Below are 18,771 nucleotides of genomic sequence, written 5' to 3' on the forward strand. Positions count from 1 at the left end.
AATGTCAGAGAATTTGGCTGACTTTTTGGAAAAAAATATGCTTTGGGTCACTTTTTTTTCATGCTCAGAGTTGCAGATGTAACTTCTCATGATCTGATATTTATTTTTAAAATACACTTGCGTCCGAGTCCAAAATGAATAGACAGTTTATTTTTAAGGGGAGCAAAAGATCCTGATGGCTCATTATGGGTAACAACACAATGACAGGGAAGATTAATGGGTTAGCACACTGGGATACATCGCTAATCGATAGCTATGAATAAAAAATCATTTCAAAATCAGAAAAGCATGTCAAGGACTGTGACCTGAAGCACTGTAACTGAACTGAGGCCCTTGAGGGAGTGAAAGAAGGTGGTGTGCATGCACTGTGGTGACACGATGCGGCACTACTGACCCCAGGGTTTCAACCTTTGCAAGTGGCAAAGGCAGATATGATGAAGTCATGTTGACAGCGTGTAACCTGCGGTCAGACATCTTTTGGACATGTTTTTGCTTTTGCTTTTTTATTCTAATCCCAAGGCCACCCTATCAAATACTTGTTCTCCAGCAGCAGCCAGTGTGTAGCAAAGTAGAAACATTGATGATGTTAACATTAATCTTTCACCAAACCAGAAATGTGAAGGTTTTGCAGTTATGTTGGAATCTCTTTTGAGACACATCTACAACTAAATGCTAATCTAAATATGATAGACAATGGGGGATAATGTACGCATTATAAAATTAGCATTTAAATGGAATCACAATAGAAATGGGAAAAAAATGTTGTCAACTCTTCAACTTGTGCAAGCTGATGTCTGAAGCTGACTACCAATACACACAACAGTAGAAAAGCTTAAGAGGCTAATATTCACCTTGACAAGGTCAGGTCTTTATCACCAATCAGAGTAGCTGATATAGAACATTGGCCTGCATTATTAACATATGCTCTAATTAATGTGAATAATATCACACCATTACACACGATGATGCACTCAGCGGACATATTAAAGGCTATGTTTTCACTTTACTTTATATATGTCAGGATTCAAATATTGTCTTATTAGACAGACACATAATTAATAAAAGTGTGCATCGCTTAAAATGTCCATAGATATAAAACACAAGTTGACAAAACGTATTACCAGTAAACGTCTTTAAAGATCAGAAGCCAGTTTGATATTGATGCTTCAAGACTTTTCCTACAGCGGAACTCTGGATGACTTTAATTCTTCCTGTTCTGCTGTCCAGGAAGATTGAAAGTGACTCATATATTTCACTAAAACCACAGTTTTATGCAGCGTTTTACGACGTTTGTCTCGGCAGCTCCTATCTGCAGCACACACGTGGGGCGTGGCCAGGGCGTGGGGGCGTGGCCGGGGCGGCACGTTGGCGCCTACGTCACCTTATCAGGAAAAACACACTGTCGAAGGAGGAGGCGAGAGCGCGAGGTAGGTTTCCGATGAAATTAGTGAAAATATCCACCCAGGAAGTTCTTTTCCAGCTCGAAATCACTCGGACAATAAACTTATCGCCTCGAACATGTCTTGTGAGATCGACGGCGTCGGCGTGTGTTGTAATTAGCTGGTTTGAAAGTTAACACGAGTTCGGTCAAGGACAACGAGCGAGGTGGCTGCGTCCCGCTGCTGTGTGGAGACGCGCTCCTCTGGTTCAACTCCTGGTGCACTTTAAACGATCAATACCGTCAAGGCTGCTAGTAGCTTAGGCATCCTTTGGTTTAATAAAGGTGCGGGTGAACGAAAACGTGCCTAGTTTCATTTTTGTGACATTTACATGATTTTAGTGAAACCCCTCAGGCCCTCAGTGATCTCTTTAGTTATTGTTGGGTGCACTTTGGACATGTCAGCTGAGGCACATTTAAATCCTCTCCTTCAGAAAAGTCATTTAAATAAAACAGAAGGATGAATTATGTAGGTTATGAGCGTACCATTATATGTTCCACTTTAGCTGCATGCGTAAGAAACTAAATGCTGCACACATCTTTGTGATTTGTGAAGAATATTATGCCTGACGACATGGCGAGGCCTTTAATCCGGGGCCGTGGGGAAGGGAGAGGCTCCAGGTGCCTTGAGGCTTCCATGTGTGACCCCGACGCTCCAGTCATCGGCATCATGGGCACCGGCGACTTCTCCCGCTCATTAGCAAGAAGACTGGTGGCCTCGGGTTACCAAGTCGTGGTGGGGAGTCGGAACCCGAAATGCTTCATCGCTCTGTTCCCTGAAGAGGTCGAGGTAAAACTCAATGACACCGACATCAGCAGTCACACTCATCGCGTAATGAGTGTTGTTATTTCACGCTGTGGTGATAATTATCTACTTACAAGCGTAATAACTGTTGCTGTCATCCTGAACAGATGCCACGCAGATCTTAACAGCAAGTGTCAGTCAGAGCGCTTTAAGCTCTCCAACACACATTCCCCTGTGGACTCAGAGGATGTGCTCGTAAAGAGCCCAGACATAAACTCAAAGAGGCAATTCACTATTAACATAAAAGTGTGTGTCATACAGCTTAGCAGAAATAATTCTACAAATTAATTATGGTGATTTGTTCCTTGGTGACCCGCTGGAGAGGCTAAAAAGGCTCTTTTCTCTCTGTCATGTCCTGGCTTGTGAGCCTCTGAGCTCCTTTAGATGCCCGCTGGTTTCTGCTTCATATTTTGCATCTTGCTGTTTCCCCACAGTTGTTTTGAAACACTGCTGAGTGATGCTCTGTGCGCCAGAGATCTGCAGGCTGGATCTCTGGGCATGATCTCATGTTTTTTTTAACTTCCACAAAGATAGATCTCGCTCTTAAGGCGCTGGCATGCAAATGTTTGAGCTTCTCTATTATTATAATGCATTTTGCCCTCAGGTGACTTCACAGATGGAAGCAGCCAGCCAGGCAGAACTGGTCTTTGTGGCCGTTTTCCCTGAGCACCACTCCACTCTGGTTGAACTGAAGCCAGCACTGGCTGGAAAGACGTTGATCGACGTGAGCAACGGCATCAGGATCAACCTGGACGGGCCCTCGAACGCTGAGCTCCTGGCTGACATGTTTCCAGAGAGCTCTGTGGTCAAAGGCTTCAACACCATATCGGCTTGGACCCTCCAGGTGGGCCCACGAGACGGAAGCCGGCAGGTAGGATTCATCACCCACCCCCCCCACCCCCACTCCCCAGTTGTGATCCGTGCACAGGAGGATGGAAGTGGCTGATTTTGGGTTTTATTCTGCAGGTATTCTTGTGCAGCAACAGCAGCAGCGCCAAGAGCTCAGTCACTCAGCTCTGCAGACAAATGGGCTTCGTCCCAGTCGACATGGGCCCCCTCTCCTCCTCTCTGGAGATCGAAAACCTCCCCCTCTATCTGTTTCCCTCGTGGCGTGTCCCGGTCATCTGCACCCTTGGCCTGTTCATCATCTTCTACCTGTACAACTTCATCCACGACGTCCTCCATCCCTTTGTGACATCGGGGAAGAATCTTTTCTACAAGATGCCCATCGAGGTGGTCAATGTCACGCTCCCCTCTGTGGCCTTGGTGATGCTCTCACTGGTATACCTGCCTGGTTTGCTTGCTGCCTGTCTCCAGCTTTGGTTAGGCACAAAGTACAAGCGCTTCCCTGACCGGCTGGACCGTTGGCTCACGAGGAGGAAGCAGCTTGGGCTGTGCAGCTTCCTGTGTGCCACTTTACACGCCGTCTACAGTCTGTGTCTCCCCATGAGGAAATCTGCCCGTTTCAAACTGGTCAATATGGCTTTTAAACAGGTATTTCAATATTAGATATATTTGTATTCTGATATTACCCCATTGTTCGTCTATTTTTAATTGATTCGCATTTATACTGATATATTTTACTCCGCCAAAAGCTGACAGAATAGCCTGCCTTTGTAGAAAAAAAAAGTCACCTCATCTGTAACATTTTCTGACATTTCAGAAAACAGATAATTATTAACACTGTCATTCCTGAAAGAAATTCGTAGATTTGAGGCGTCTGAACGCGTGCAGCAAATGCGCGTGTGTTTGAATTGTCAGGACTGTGACGGGATCAATCAGTTCAGAGCGATCCACAATGAAAGCAGCTTTAGTCGCAGGCCTGCAAGTCGATGTTGTGAAAAATGAGTATTGAAAACATTTCACACGTTCAGAGATGATGTGTACTGATGCTCCGCTGACACATGCCTGCAGAATTCCTGGAGTTCGTCGGGTCGGCACGTTACATCAACTATTTCATATTGTAATAGATAATAGACTTTAAAACAACAATAAAATCAGTGCCAAAGATATTTGAAAATCTGAAATTCTAAAAGGAGCGACTCATTTGAAGTGATTTCCGGTTATTGGTGTTTTCTAGGTGAAGGAGGGCGTGGAGGATTCCTGGGTGGACGCGGAGGTGTGGAGGATGGAGCTGTACCTCTCTGTGGGCATCATGGCCCTCGGACTGCTGTCTTTGCTGGCCATCACATCACTGCCCTCTGTGGCCAACACTGTCAACTGGAGGGAGTTCAGCTTCATACAAGTACGCAAACACAAACAGACAGGCGACCGTGTGCTCTAAAGAGGTTTCACTTTTGTTCGAACGCGTGGCGCGGATTAATGCAGGATGACGGCTGGAGATTGACGGTGATGTCACTTCCAGTTCTTCACAGGCTGACGTGCTGCGTAGTCCATGTGTGTCTCCTGCGCGCTTCCACACGCACGACGACACTTGCGCAGCTGCTCCAGATTTGCTGTTAAACTGGGGCTGTGACAAGGCCATTAGGAGTGTTGTGACTCAGTGCTCACACACACTTTCTTGTCTGAGCTCTATTTCTGCAAGTCTCTTGTTCAGTCGTTCTGTTGCTTTTTATTCCAGTGGCTCTCAGATTTTTCATGTGGACAATCAGAGTTGTGAGGCCCACATTCCGACGGGATGCAGTCTCTCAGCTGTGAGACGTCACAGGGAAGCGTTGGGAATGATTGGTTTTATTTTTCCCCTAGTCTGTTTATTCTGATGCAGCGTGAAGGTTGTAAATATTGAGTGATTACGCCTCGGATTCCTTTCAGATTCTCTTAAAACTTTTGAAATTCCACTGAAAGATATTTTTCTCAATGTAAAGTAGTAACATATTCATCAGGATGCACTTTGCTATAAGTAAGTTGATGAAATTAAGCTTCTTTTAATTCCAGTCAACCTTGGGATGTTTTATTTAATTAGGGGGCCCTGTGGGCACATATACGCACTTGCACACCATGTACGCACACACACACACACGGTGGTATGGTTCAGTCAGCAGTAGAGGGTCAGTGTGTGACCTGGGGCTCTGTGCTGACCTGCTGTGAACTTAAAGGGGAACAATCTGGGTCAGATTGTTGGAGGACTGGTTGACTCTAGCTGTTCTGTTGTCTCTGCTTCCACATGCAAACCTTTCTTTTTCTCCCCACAGTCCACACTGGGTTACTGCGCCTTGGCCATGGCCACTCTCCACACGCTGTTATTCGGATGGAACCGTGCCTTCGACGCTTCCCAGTACCATTTTTACATGCCCCCCACTTTTGCGTTGGTCCTGATCCTCCCGCTCATCGTGCTGCTGGGCCGCCTGGTTCTTCTCCTGCCCTGCATGTCCAGAGAGCTCAGAAAGATCCGCCGCGGCTGGGAGAAGACCCGACACATCCGCTTCACTTTTCCGGAGGTGGTCAGCCACGTGTGAGAGTAGCAGCGGTGCAGGAGTGAACACTCGAATCCAAGAATTACCGATGTGAAGAATTACTGATGTGGGCTCCCAAATGAGATCATTAAGATTTTTGCACTATGCATCATCTTTAATTTATGTTGAAACTGAATTGTTTTGTCATCAGTAATGAGCAGATGCACTTGCTTCCAGATGTACTCATTAGTTTTGCTTTTCCTGCTAAAATTGCCAACAGCCAGCGGAGTTTGACTTTTTTCAAGATGCTAAAAAAGGACCGAACCGCCTGTTTTGTTTTTAGAGGCATAGATCACCTCAAAATATCAAAGTGTCAGAAATGACCAACACACGTCAGTGGCAGTGAGCAGTCCATGAGAGAGCTCTTGAGTGCTACAAATGGCATCGCAGTGTTCATTTGGATGCAATGTTCCATTTCATTTTAGTTTTACACTGAGTAACACTTGACTCTTTAGTTCTTGTTTAGATTTTGCCACTGACAAATGTGTTCTGCTGTAAGAATGAAAGGTAAAACATAGAATATTTGATGTTTGCGCACTTGTTTTCCCCCCTGAGGCCTACAAGGTCTGCTTTAACACAAAATAACCTGGTATGTAAAAAAAAAAGGAAGGAAGGAAAGATATATATTTTTTACAATCAATGTATTTTTTAGTCTGTTACATTTGTGCTGAAATTCTAACGTGCCAATCGGAAACTTGTAGGTACAGAAGAGTAACTAAAGAGACAAAATACATTTGGATGTGCTTATTTTTGGATTGTTTTACCTGTTGCAGCCTGGTTCTATGGTAATCAGACATAGCATCCTCTCCTGCTGCTTTTTCTTTGCATCTTTTTCAATCTGGTCTGCGTTTATAAAATCTAAATTGTGTACCATAAAGTCTTGCTTTCTGTTCATTCTCCCGCGCCTTTTGGGTTTTTTTATGCTTGTTGTGGGTAAAACACATGTTTTCTTCCTACATACTCACACGTTTGAGCCAGTCGCCCTGTGCCAGTGCTGTCATCTTGTGGTAAAGGTCAAGACATTTGCTCCGCTTTGAAAGATACCATTTTCATCAAAGCTTTTCCCTCACACATTTAGCAAAATGACAAGATATGTTTGCACTGATGTGGGACACAACGACCCATTCTTGATGAATAAAAAGTGAAATGACAAGCACGCGGAAGACGAACGAATTTGGCAAGAAAGTCGCTAAATTGGCAACGGCAGTGCCCAGACTGCCCATATCATTTCTGCGCATGCGTAGAGATACGAAGACAACAAAATCAGCATTTGAAATCAAAGCAACAGCAGACCAAAACTACAAAAATGAAGAAAATAGATAAGTTCATTAAGCAATATCATACCAGAGAAACGCTGGTAATTACAATGGTGCTCTTGAGCAAGGTACTGATCCCACAAAAGCTCTCATCGGGCCCTGCGATGAACTGGCGACACCTCCAGGGGTGGACCGTGCCTACGCCCATGTGTACCCCCACCCGTGACCCCTGGGGTTACACATGGGCAAAATATCAATGGCAAAATTCTAATTATTAGCAGTCCACAACATATTTATTTAATGCTCACTTTATGCCTCTGATGTTATACCTCTTGTCATTGCAACATGCAGGTAAAAAAAACTGCAAATATGATTGAGTTTCATAGCTTTACCTGCACTGAATCCAAAGAAAAAGAATCTTGCTGGGACATGAGTCTCAGCCGCCTCCTATTTATCAAGGATTAATGAAAAACAGTTGTTTTTCTGTTGAGTCATGGAGGAACTGAAGTTAACCGACTGGACCAACATGGGCGTGACCCAAAGCAAAAATATGATGACTATTTAGTGCACTAAATAACATGTTTCTCAACAGTGATGGTACTGCCATGTCATTTAGAGATTTCTGGTGACTTTTTGCTCAGCTAATAGCAACTTCCTTTATTGAGGAGTGATCAACACTGGGAGGGGCAACAAGGAAGAAGGCTGCTGCTGGAGAGAGCACAAGAGAGGGATTTATTATTTATTATTTATTAATTATTATTATTATTTTTTTATTTTTTTTGGGGGGGGGGTGCTCTGGACAAGAAGAGAAGCAAAGTTTGCCATATGGAAATCTGCTTATTGGCTGTGACATAGAGAATCAGAGGGTTAAAGCAAATCAACTGACTAGTTTGGGGAGTATCTTAAGTTGTGAGAGATGGGAAGCAACGAGGGAGGGGAGGTAAGGGGGTTATAGGTGATGCACCCATCACTGAAAGCCCTCAGGAGCTGGTAGAACATCGAGGAGAATGAAGGATTGAGGGTCATCAAAGGAGATTTGTCTTTTTGTGGACCCCAGCACACCTGGAGGTTTTAGGGAAGGAGAGGTTCCACAAACTGGCAAAGGAAGCAGGTAAGAGGAGCACTGTTGAAAACGAAATAGAATAATTAAAGTCAGAGGGCAGAAAAAAAGCAAATGAATGCTGTCAACAGGAGAGGGAAGCAGAAGTCAAGGGGAGGCATCTATTTCCAGTAAAAAAAGAGGGTCGGCTCACCGAGGAGGAGGGGAAATAACAGGAAAGAGCAAGTTACAACAACAAGATTAACAATCAGGAGCAGTAACTTCAACGGAACACAGACTGGAGAAACATCCAGAAAGATTATGAGTTTTCTCAGGATCTGGAAAACAACAGGAGACAAAAAGAACTGACCACAATATAGTGAAGAAAGGAAAGTGTTGGTGGATGGACTGAGTGAGCTGGGAATGGTGGGCGAAGATGAGAAGAGCATTTTGAGAGATGTTCAGGTGGGAGGAAATTATTAAAGGGGATGTAAGGAGAAAGAAGTGACCCAAAGGTGGCGCTATTGCAACTTCAGGCATGCAAACTGCCGTTAAAAACCAAAGAAGAAGGAGGCAGAAAAGTGGGAGGGCGTGCACAGCAGCAGCGGTCCAGACGTCTTAACAACCATGAGCGTAAGTGGATTCTATTATTTCTCTCTTCATGATACAACCTTAAACATCTTACAGCTAATGCGGGGTAATTAGTGAGGTGTGTTTGCAGCTCAGAGTGTGTTCATGTGAGTTTAGCCGGAAGCACGTGTTTATTGTGTTCCGGTGTACTTTGAGACAATGGGACGCTGACATCTCCGCGCTCTTGACACCCCAGGAGGAAGCGTTCCAGAAGGCAGCGGAGGAGGTCAAGGTGCTCAAGAACAAGCCGAGCGACTCGGAGCTGGGCGAGCTCTACGGCCTGTACAAGCAAGTCACGGTCGGAGACGTCAACACGGGTGAGAACCGGAGCCGGAGCCGGGGCCGAGCTGACTGCAGATCACGTGGGGCGGATTGTTTGCAGCGATGAAGCAATGGGGCAAAGTTGACCAGTAGTGAGATATGACGGGTCCTGCTGTCGCCTGAAATCAGTGCGAGACAGTTATCTTAAACCTGCTTGAATTTGCCCTCCTGCATAATAAAAAAAAAAAAGAAAGATAACTTTTGTAAAAATTGACCAACTCAACAAAAAATATTTGCTCGACTTGGATAGTTTACATTAATTGCTTTATTAATAAAATCATGGGACCACACATCTGTCACCCACAGATCGCCCGGGAATGTTTGACTTCACAGGTAAAGCAAAGTGGGATGCCTGGAACGCGAAAAAAGGTCAGTTTGGTGCTGGAATGTGTGGTTGTCAATCAAACTAAAGCATGACTGAGCTTTGAACCCTGACCCATTAACGCTAAACCCTTTTGAATCAACAGGTGTATCGAAGGAAGACGCGATGGCTGCTTATGTCGCTTTAGTGGAGAAGCTGAAGGCGAAAGATGGGGTTTAGATGTTTCTCCTTTTTGGAAATGCATAGTTGATTTTGTGATTTCCTGTCATCTGGTTTGTATGAAGGGAAGCTGAGCCTGAATGGCTCGTTTGCCACCTGCCAGACAGGCTGTTTCCCTCTGAAAATCAGTTTTAGTCCAAATCGAATGCACTTTTTTATAGCTTCAGTTGATATTCTGTCAGGAATAAAGACTGTTCTGGACATTGGAAGAAACCTCTTTCTTGGTGTTGTAAGAAACTTGTATTGAGAAGGTATCCATTGTTGGCTCTTTCATTTCACTGCAGAACATTTCACCTGTTTTAGTGTTGATAATGAACACAAACTGATTCTTGAGCTGTGCAACTTTTCTTAAACTGCTTCAGGGGTTATGCAACAACCAGAATATTTGGGGAACTGTGTAACAGCTTAACATTTTTGTGGTTTGAAGTTAGTTTTGGTTGTTAAACTGAGATTTATCAGGTGCGTGACTAGAAGCAGGTGAAGTAATTTGCAATATCCCAAACAAATGCAGGGGGCACTACTGATTCAGGTTTCCCTATTTTTTGAAGGGAATTGAAGAGAAGAACATTGGTTACTCACACTCCTTTAAAACTTTTCTAAAGAGTGTAAATAAGTTTTACTCAGAACAACTTCTACATAATACACAATTCCTTTGTCACTGTGGCTGTCGTTGGTAGTGGGGAGCAAAGAAACACTGCGGCTCAGTGTTCTTCGCCCCCGGAAAAGTTCCACAGTTGAGTTGCAGCGGACGCGACTGCTCAGGCTGCAGCAGGGGCACGATTCATCCAGTTTATCGTTTATCTACCACTTGAATGAGCTTAAAAATGCATATGAGGGTCTCGATTTTACAACTTTCCTCTTCTAAAATAACAAAATATATTGGCTATTTTTGAAAAATGTACTTTTTTCATTTCTGAATTGATTCCTGCTCCAAAGCTTAGGTGACGATGCGCTGAGTGCTCCAGTGTATCTGCACCTGCTCCTCCTGAAATCCCTGCACATCTTAAAATTTCAACGGCATGAATATTGACTAAAAAAGACTTGGAACCAAAAGATCTACATGACTGCCAAAATAAATTTAATATCAAAAGCCACACTGCGCTTCGGAAAAACGATTCCATATCTCACCATGTGAATTGAAAAACTTGTGGTTTGGACACGGCTGTGAGGGAAGCAGGTGGCCAGCAGTTCAGGTCATCCCACATTCCCTCACACTGAAGACTGGTATTTTCTTTCCAGAATGAGAAGCTGTTATCTCATCACTGCTGCAGGGTGCAGTATGTGATCTGACCGGTAGATGTCAGTAGAACTGCATATTGTTACAGAGGCAATTCAGTTTGCTTGATTTAAGATAGTAACAAGCTGATTGGCCTATTTCATCACATCACTAAACCTGATACGCAATAAATTTCAACAAAGTTGACTTAATTATGACACCCTGAGCCCCACTTTACCTGTAAATACGCTTTTGACGTGGATTGCGAGTGAAGATGTTAAAGTTTCCTCACCTGTGACACAGTAACACTCCAGTCCAACATCTATAGTCTAATGCAACCTTGTGTTATTGACATGTTTGGGCGTCCATTCGTCGACGGACATCCCGAGTTAAAGGAACATGTATATAAGGTACAAAACTTAAATATGCTGTACTTAATTCAGTGCCGTCAGCTGTAGAAGGCCTGCTCTGCACTGGATGGCTCCAACACCACCTGCTATTGAAGGTGAAGCTGGAGAAACTGCATATCAACCCTAACCCAGAAAGGCATGGATTGATATGAGGGCCAGATCAGTTTGTACATCTACAGAATGTAGAATGTAGATGTGGGGCCATCATAGATAACATACTGGTCCCTCCTGAAAACTGGACAAGCTTGAAGAGACTGATCCAACCGCATTTTAGGAGGGTGTTTCTCCCCAGTGTCACTATATGTGCCAATATTCTGCACAGTATTTACTTTTTTTCCCCACTAACTTTCCAGGTTAAATGTATTGTCCACATTTCGTGTGGACAAGCTGCTCTGACAATTTGATTTCTCTTTGCAATTAATGTCTGTCTGTCAGTCTTTCTGTAAATCCTGGAGCTGCTATAATCTGAGCAAATTAGCAATAGTGCAATAGCAGCCATCCTTTTGTGACTCAATGAATTCAAGAACATGTCCAGATTTGAAGATTCGCTGCTGAAAAGGAAAAGAACATTAAAGGTAAAGAAACATACAAAAAGAACATATCAGCAAATTGCATAAACAATAAGCAACATGTACAAGGTTCTTTATGTTTTTATTTTGTAGTTACAAGTGCATTATTGTAAATTATTTTCCCCAACTCTAAATGGGATGGATGGATGGATGGATGGATGGATGGATGGATGGATGGATGGATGGATGGATGGATGGATGGATGGATGGATGGATGAATGGATGGATGGATGAATGGATGGATGGATGGGCATACTCCCCCATTTGCTTGACCTGATGCAAAAATAAGATCAATCAGTTTTAAGGTTCTTTTTTTGATCCATTGATCAAATAAGATATTTGATCTTTTGATGATCAAAGCATCTGTTATTGAGAGTGACGTGCTATTTTACAACAGACATTGTTGCACAACTCCCATCTAGATCACTTGGATTATTTGAACCCACATCCAGCAAATATGGAAAAACCCCCAAAACACACGGTATCTACAACAAAAACATTTGATTCTGTGTCTCTCCATGAAATGCAACATGCACAAAACATACAGATGACCGAGGACAGTTAGAGCCTCTTAAATGTATCACTCCAGTTTGTTTTGATCCTTCAGAAGTGGCGTGATATTTGTTCAACCCCCTCAGGCACTAAAGCATCAAAGTTTAGAGAGCAGTTCCAGCGTAAATCCTGAAGTCAGTTAGCACATTCCAATGAGAATTTTATGGACCTCTTCCCTATAAGATTCATGCCTTTCTTATATGTGCCAAGATGTCTGCAGAGGCTTACCCAAATCCCATTCAGTCCTTCACCATAAAGCACTAAGTTCCTTTCCTCCTGTTTCTCCCTGACAGGTGGCGATTCGCTGCCGCATGAGCCGGAGACTGAACCGTTTGAGGAAACAGGCAGGCTGTGCTGAGAACCCACCGTCATGTCAGGAGAGCTTGGATGATCCTCTGATCTCCAGCGTCAGATGTAATCTCATTATGATTGTCAGTAAAGCATGCTTAATTCAATTTATTCCTCCTGGGGAAAATTGAAATGAATTTCCTCGTGGCTATTAGGACGGTGCCTCAGGGACGACACTAGATGTGCATCTTAAACAGTACTTGCATCATCCGTCTCTGACCATGACGAATAAACCTGTAAAAATAATGGTTATTTCATCTGTTATTCCAGCTGAAGAAAAGGCGACGTGCATGCTGAAGATCACACCTGACAGAATCTTTCCATTTACGTTCCCCAATTTCCCTGATGAGGATGACCCCCTGGTGAGTGTGTTACATAACTGGCACCAAAGTTCAACCCAGCTGGGGTGTAAAAAAGCTCATGGGAGCTCACTTCCTGAATTTCCTTCATAATTTCCTTTGAAAGGTGTCTTTTTCTTGGCCTGGCTGTTCAATTTGGACAAATAATACCATTTGTCTGTTTGATGCTTCAAGGCTCTCAGTAATTTGAGGACATTGCCTGTGGATCCCATCGAAGTGACCGTGACGACAGATATTCCTGTCTTCAACCTTCAAGTGAGTGTTTTCTGCAGTCCAGGAGCAGAAACATGACACTATTTGCCAAAGCAGTGTCCTTTATAGTCCTCATATTTTGAATACATTTACAACAAATCCAAGTGAAGTGAATTCTTCTGGAGTACAGCCAGGGAACCCGACCCTGTTTGATACTTATTTCAATCACCACATCTTCATGTCAGTATAAGGCAGACTTTACAATGCTTTAACTTAATTTACATGCAGTTTAAGATATCTGAACCCACAAATTGTTCCATAGGATAGAGGAGACACAATATAGATGACTCGCGACTGTGTATTTTTATGACGTGAAAGTCAAGATTGGTTTGTGCTGCTAGTGTACTTGTGAGCTGTCTGACCTAACTTGCTGCAATCTTAACTATAAAGTCAAAAAACACTTGGGTTTTGCTGTTGCGTTAAAAATCTTTGAGCAGTCAAGCTTGTCCTGGCACTGGCGTCGGTACCTGTGGCAACATTTACCTCCTTCATGTCATTGCTATTATCAGTCATGTTAATTCTGGTTTTACTGTAAGTTTTGTTTGGGAACATAATAACATAATGAATAACAGACAATGCATGAGAGTTTTTCCAATTCCTAGTCTCGCCATACCTGATTAAGAGGACAAATATCAGTTCATTTAAGGATTGATTTGCTTATTCATGTCAATTAGGTCTGCTACGAACGCAGTCAAATATATCTTGCAGGTCATACTGGATATCGGCACTTTTCAGTTTATTGCACATGGGTATCACCTCTGGTTTCTTGAGGAATTTATTGATTTGTAGGTTCGCAGCTATGAGCTGATGGGCTACCAGTCTGTCTCCACCTGGAAGGCCTTTAATTCTTACATCCCAGTCGGTTTGGTGAGACCCCTTCGCGCCCTCTCAGAGGTAACATTCAGATATCTGTAATTCATTTCCCCCGTTGTGTTTCCCTCCAGTGATGTGTAGTTTCCCTCTGTATGTTTTTTGCTCTTTAGGTTGAGGTGTTGCTCAGTGAGGAAGAGGAGGAGATCGCTCATTTGTCCTTCACTGCTCCTGAGGCTCTGCTGGGACCCCCCATTGCAAACCCCTTCAGAATCTTTGTAACGCCGTCTCTCTGCATGAGCCTTTATTTTGTGTGTATACTTATAATTGGATTGACCATATTTATCTGCTCATGTCCTTTAGAACCCTGCTCCAGGCCTGCGGGCGTACAAACCCACACTGAAATACTTGGAGGGGGACCTGGAGTGGCACCTGTGCCCACTGCCCAGGTGAACAACAACAGCTAGTCTGAGTAATTGTTTGTGGTGACATTCTGAACAGCCACACCCAAGATTAGTCTGGTTTCCCTTTGTAGGTATCAAACGTGTGAACACGACACGAGTGGCAGAAAGATAAAGTTAGCAAAGCAAAAGGTAGATTTGACTTGAAGCAGTGCTGGATTTAGCATTTTAGCAGCACGTTGTTTCTGGATTAAAGCTTCAAATCTGTTGCCCACAGGACGTGATTGTAGGACTCATGACCTGGAAGAACTTTGACTGGATTACCTTAAACTGTCTCTCCATGCGACCTGCTGCCACCAATAATGTCCTCAGGTCTCCACAAAACCCACCCAGAATGTAAATATATTTTTTTAAGTCATGCCATCTTTTCGATGGATTTCCAGATGGAAATCCAGTATTATTTCTGCAACTTCCACAAATTGTCCATGTGGTGCTTCCACTCTCTGCATTTAATTTTTAAAAAATAGTCATTTGACATCTGTAATCCAAATTATATTGTTTTGACAAGTTATTGTAATGTTCCAATTCCGAAGAATTGTTATCATTCCCATCTGATTAACGTATGAAGATTTCAGCATTTGTCATTTTTCCTTCAGCTATGTAAAAGATCCCAACATGTATCGTATCGTGAACAAATCTCGTGATCCGTATCGTATTGTGAGGGCCACGCCACTACCCGCCCTACCCACCTGTGTCTTCGTTCCCCACTGATTGTGTTAGATTCAAGGCATCCTTGATGAGGATTTGAGTATGTTTAATATCATTTCTGGGAATTCTCTGACCGTTCCTTCCTTTAATATGGATGTCTGCAGTGATCGCAGCCTCTTGCTTCTTCTTTTGTGGCTGTGACTGTAGTGCCATCAGGTGTCAGTGATCTGTCCAGATTAGGGGCTTCTCTGAAACCTTATCAGCATTTTCGTTCCGTTGTTTTTCCCTCCGGCCTTTTTATCATTTCTGTTTATTCTCTGATAGCAAACCACCTTAAGCAGCTGTTTCATCCAAGTAAGATGGTGCATTTATCTTGATTTGGTAAGCGTGTGGTCCGGCTCTCCAGGGGGAGATAAATGAAAATGTGTTTGTCCTCTGTAGGTCTGTCGACTCCAGCACTGATCTACTTCCATCCATGACACCTCCTCCTCTGACGGCTCCTCCTGATGATCTGCTCCCAACAGCAGACACAGCGTAAGACCATCAGACCTAAAGATTGATGATCCTCTATCATGTTTCCATATCATTGCTGTGATATATGACGCGAGCAGGTGCCAAGGCTCGGCAGTTCAGCTAACACCAGAGATGATAAGAGCACAGTTCTTGCGTGGGGAAGCTCCGGTCTCCAATAGCAACCGTGACAACGGAGCAACAGGAAGGTGAGTCTAACGCCATGATGGATGCCTGAAAGATGTCGTTATGTTGGGTGCAAAGGAGCCTGAAGTTTGCTTACGTTTTCCTCACCATAAATAGGAGCACTGTTGAAGTATATTTATATAAATACTCATGACAAATAACACTTCTGGAGGGGTTCTGAGACAGGAAGTCTCAGGATAAACACAAATGGGGAGTTCTTTCCAGCTTTCTTTAAGCACTATTTTTAGAAATGTATAAGAAAATTCAGTGTTTTTCCATTTATCGCATTTTTATGCTGCAACATTTTATGCCATACCAAAAAAATCCTCATGATATGGAAACAATTGTCCAGTGTAGTTTATTTGCACTTGAATGCAACCCATAATGATTAGATCTTTTTATTCATATTTGTGAAATACGCTCCTCTTTATTCTACGCATGAATCCACACTGTGTCCTTTTATTACTTACATTGATGTTTGTCAGGCCCTCATTTTGAATGTTCAATTGCTGTGTTGCCGCAGGCAACGGATGGTGCTTCAGTCAGAGGTGGCCTGCAGGACTGAGCGAAACCAGATGGGGAAGCAAGTGATGGCCAGGCTGCAGCAACTCTGCTGACAGAAGGCCAGGAGCATCCTTCCCCCTCCACCCTTGCTCCTGTGGCAGCTTTTCTCTGCTCCAGCTGATCGTTGCCACGTCCATCCCAGTTTCAAACTGGTGTAGCTACGTGACAGCAGCAGCCTGTTGTGGTATGAAGTGTCAAACAACCTGTGTCGACTAGATAACATGTGGTTCAATGTCCAACGTGGAACCGAAGCTGCTCTGGAGCCACCAGAGACCTCATCTTAGAGGATCTGTTGCAGCTGATGGAACGCTGACAAAATTACCCCACCTGACAGTGATTCACTTGAAAAGAACAAGCTCTTCTTCTGGAAACCAACCTTACAAAGTCTAAATATACTAGCCAGCCACATGTAAGCTAAAATGCTAATAATAGAGTGGTTATAAGACTACTTGCACCCTTTGTGAAATTGATCAAAGTGTTCTCTCTAAAAGCCCCTAATTTCATGGCCAAGGTACATTGAGAGGAGACAGCTTTTCATTCTTCAGAGCTTCTACTTGAGCTTTTAAGCACTTCTCACAGGCACTTTTTTCAGTGCGACACATGATATGATGAACCATTTCATCTGCCTTTCTACCGCAGCCACTTTCGTTGGCTGCCGGGTTTGTTTTTTTCCCTCTTCTGAGCAACTTTAAAGTGGTGAGAAAAATAAAGCTGTATTATAAGGATGAGGAACAGTGTGTGCTCAAGTTCTGAAACCTATGTGTATCAGCATGGATACCAGCATCAGTAGTACAACCATTTGTACTGTATCTATGAATAGAATTAAACAGTCACTTAAACACATTTTTAAACAAGTTGAGCATTCTTTTACTTACCCCAATACCCCAAATAGGTTCTTGCTATGAAAGTCAGATGACGGGGAGGTGGGAGAACTCCTGGATTCCTATGTCATGTCGAAGAGTTGGCCATATGTTTGGTCTTGCAAACATATATAACATTATCTTATAGATCCGAACAACAATTGGCAACGATTCACATTTTTTAAGGTTTAATTTGAACTGGGAATCTTGGGCATGTTCCTTGTACTAATAAATCTGTACTCTTACTATCCTTATAAAAAATGTGTATCATATTAATAAAGTTTTTTCCAAAGCAATGCAAAGCAAAGTAATAAAATTAATTTGTAATCAACTGTATCTAAAGCTTTAAAAAAAAAATCAAATAATGAATTAAAACCTCATTTAAATGGCTGTATTCAAGCAAGTCAAGTACCAGCCAGATTGTGTATCTAAAATAATTAGTTATACCAGATTTGAACCTCTTTGTATGAATGTGTGTGTTACAATTTTATAATAATTATTGCACAAGTAAAGAGGTCCAAGATTATTGATTATTTTAGGGTCTTTACCAGGCATGATCATTCCCTGTTTCGCTTTAGACGTGGTTTGTTCAACCATCTGAACCTGGGGATTTGTCTATTATTAAACATTTCATGACTTTTTCCACTTCATCTATATACATGTCCGCCTCAATAATGCTTTGGAAACAGAGACCAATGAAATTAAATACACCCGCCGTGTTGACTGGGGAGGGGACGCGCCTAAAGTGCCTTGTGCATGACAAGAAGAATATATTTTTATGATTTGGACAGGCAGAGAGGGGGAAGCGTGTGCGCAGAAGCAGATTAGGTGTGTCTCTGCAACCATAGCTGTGATTATTGAGGTGTGTTTGCACCTCAGAGTGTTTTTGTGAGTTTAGCAGGGGGCAGGTTTTCTGTCCTGGTCAACTTCAAGATAATGGGACGGTGACGTCTCTGCTCTCTTGCAACCACAGCAGAAATCACCCAGCTGCAGCGTCGGTCAAAGTGCTGCAGAAGAAGCTGAGGAGTCAGAGTTTAATTGAGACAGAATTAAAAGCATATTTATAGAACCAGAAGCCTTTTGCCAGTGATAGTTTTATCAGTTTACCTCTGCAAATAACTATTTCAAATATTAAAGTGTTGAAAACTGATTTTAATCTTTTAGAGCTTGGACGTTGGTTTCTACAACTGAAACCAACTGGAACAATCCATAAAATGAATGTACACACACCATGAACCTTAGTATGGAAAAAAATGAGGAGGTAGGTTTTTTCATCATGGACTTTAAGTATAAAGTCTCACATCGGTTCCTATTTTGCATTTTAAAGTACAAGTTTCACAAATCAAATAATGGTTGTCGATCTTACTTAAAATGCCTAAGATGTTTTGAAATGGAATTTTAGTGTGAAATGTAAATTGCGTGCAAAAGGAAGGGTTTAAATGGAAATTTAGGAAGGGTATGGTGGAGACCAGGAGAGCAGAGGAGTCCGTTTGCCACCTCATGCACTTACAGGAAACAAAGGTGCCCTGAGGTTCAAAGGAGACCTGCGTCAAACGACTGAGGGGGGGACATTCTCAGCCATT

At 43.0% G+C, this 18,771-nt stretch overlaps 3 protein-coding genes across 7 annotated transcripts; all 3 read left to right on the forward strand.

Annotated features, from left to right (window-relative positions):
* The first annotated feature begins 1,256 nt into the window (after positions 1 to 1,256).
* On the forward strand, positions 1,257 to 6,550 carry steap3 (STEAP family member 3, metalloreductase). Of its 2 annotated transcripts, none has more exons than XM_057027001.1 (6): positions 1,257 to 1,427; positions 1,995 to 2,228; positions 2,848 to 3,114; positions 3,210 to 3,737; positions 4,324 to 4,488; positions 5,396 to 6,550. In XM_057027001.1, the coding sequence occupies exons 1-6, from the start codon at positions 1,272 to 1,274 to the stop codon at positions 5,657 to 5,659; spliced, it is 1,614 nt and encodes a 537-aa protein (XP_056882981.1). In that variant the 5' UTR covers positions 1,257 to 1,271; the 3' UTR covers positions 5,660 to 6,550. The 2 variants fall into 2 exon arrangements, with proteins under 2 accessions (XP_056882981.1, XP_056882982.1); XM_057027002.1 differs by lacking the exon at positions 1,257 to 1,427 and adding an exon at positions 1,884 to 1,907.
* A 1,921-nt stretch (positions 6,551 to 8,471) lies between these two features.
* Positions 8,472 to 9,656, forward strand: dbi (diazepam binding inhibitor (GABA receptor modulator, acyl-CoA binding protein)). The gene is made up of 4 exons (XM_057027011.1): positions 8,472 to 8,584; positions 8,778 to 8,898; positions 9,209 to 9,271; positions 9,370 to 9,656. The coding sequence occupies exons 1-4, from the start codon at positions 8,579 to 8,581 to the stop codon at positions 9,441 to 9,443; spliced, it is 264 nt and encodes an 87-aa protein (XP_056882991.1). The 5' UTR covers positions 8,472 to 8,578; the 3' UTR covers positions 9,444 to 9,656.
* Positions 9,657 to 9,811: 155 nt separating this feature from the next.
* Positions 9,812 to 17,484, forward strand: LOC130522524 (cilia- and flagella-associated protein 221-like). Of its 4 annotated transcripts, none has more exons than XM_057027005.1 (12): positions 9,812 to 11,644; positions 12,484 to 12,604; positions 12,809 to 12,900; positions 13,072 to 13,152; positions 13,939 to 14,043; positions 14,133 to 14,237; positions 14,323 to 14,408; positions 14,495 to 14,552; positions 14,638 to 14,756; positions 15,510 to 15,602; positions 15,677 to 15,787; positions 16,288 to 17,484. In XM_057027005.1, the coding sequence occupies exons 1-12, from the start codon at positions 11,597 to 11,599 to the stop codon at positions 16,379 to 16,381; spliced, it is 1,113 nt and encodes a 370-aa protein (XP_056882985.1). In that variant the 5' UTR covers positions 9,812 to 11,596; the 3' UTR covers positions 16,382 to 17,484. The 4 variants fall into 4 exon arrangements, with proteins under 4 accessions (XP_056882985.1, XP_056882986.1, XP_056882988.1 ...); XM_057027006.1 differs by having other exon boundaries at positions 15,680 to 15,787; XM_057027008.1 differs by lacking the exons at positions 14,495 to 14,552; positions 14,638 to 14,756.
* Positions 17,485 to 18,771: the final 1,287 nt, after the last annotated feature.

Source organism: Takifugu flavidus, chromosome 3 (genome assembly GCF_003711565.1).
Source record: "Takifugu flavidus isolate HTHZ2018 chromosome 3, ASM371156v2, whole genome shotgun sequence".
Lineage (NCBI taxonomy): Eukaryota > Metazoa > Chordata > Actinopteri > Tetraodontiformes > Tetraodontidae > Takifugu > Takifugu flavidus.

Excerpts from the sequence above, each read along its gene's own strand:
- steap3 (XM_057027001.1), top strand. The coding sequence starts at position 1,272 with ATGCAGCGTTTTACGACGTTTGTCTCGGCAGCTCCTATCTGCAGCACA. Across the intron at positions 3,738-4,323 it reads TCAATATGGCTTTTAAACAG|GTGAAGGAGGGCGTGGAGGA; the intron begins GTATTTCAATAT and ends GGTGTTTTCTAG. Across the intron at positions 4,489-5,395 it reads GGGAGTTCAGCTTCATACAA|TCCACACTGGGTTACTGCGC; the intron begins GTACGCAAACAC and ends TTCTCCCCACAG.
- dbi (XM_057027011.1), top strand. Across the intron at positions 8,899-9,208 it reads GGTCGGAGACGTCAACACGG|ATCGCCCGGGAATGTTTGAC; the intron begins GTGAGAACCGGA and ends TGTCACCCACAG. Across the intron at positions 9,272-9,369 it reads TGCCTGGAACGCGAAAAAAG|GTGTATCGAAGGAAGACGCG; the intron begins GTCAGTTTGGTG and ends TTGAATCAACAG.
- LOC130522524 (XM_057027005.1), top strand. The coding sequence starts at position 11,597 with ATGTCCAGATTTGAAGATTCGCTGCTGAAAAGGAAAAGAACATTAAAG. Across the intron at positions 12,901-13,071 it reads CTGATGAGGATGACCCCCTG|GCTCTCAGTAATTTGAGGAC; the intron begins GTGAGTGTGTTA and ends TGATGCTTCAAG. Across the intron at positions 14,757-15,509 it reads CCACAAAACCCACCCAGAAT|GTCTGTCGACTCCAGCACTG; the intron begins GTAAATATATTT and ends TGTCCTCTGTAG.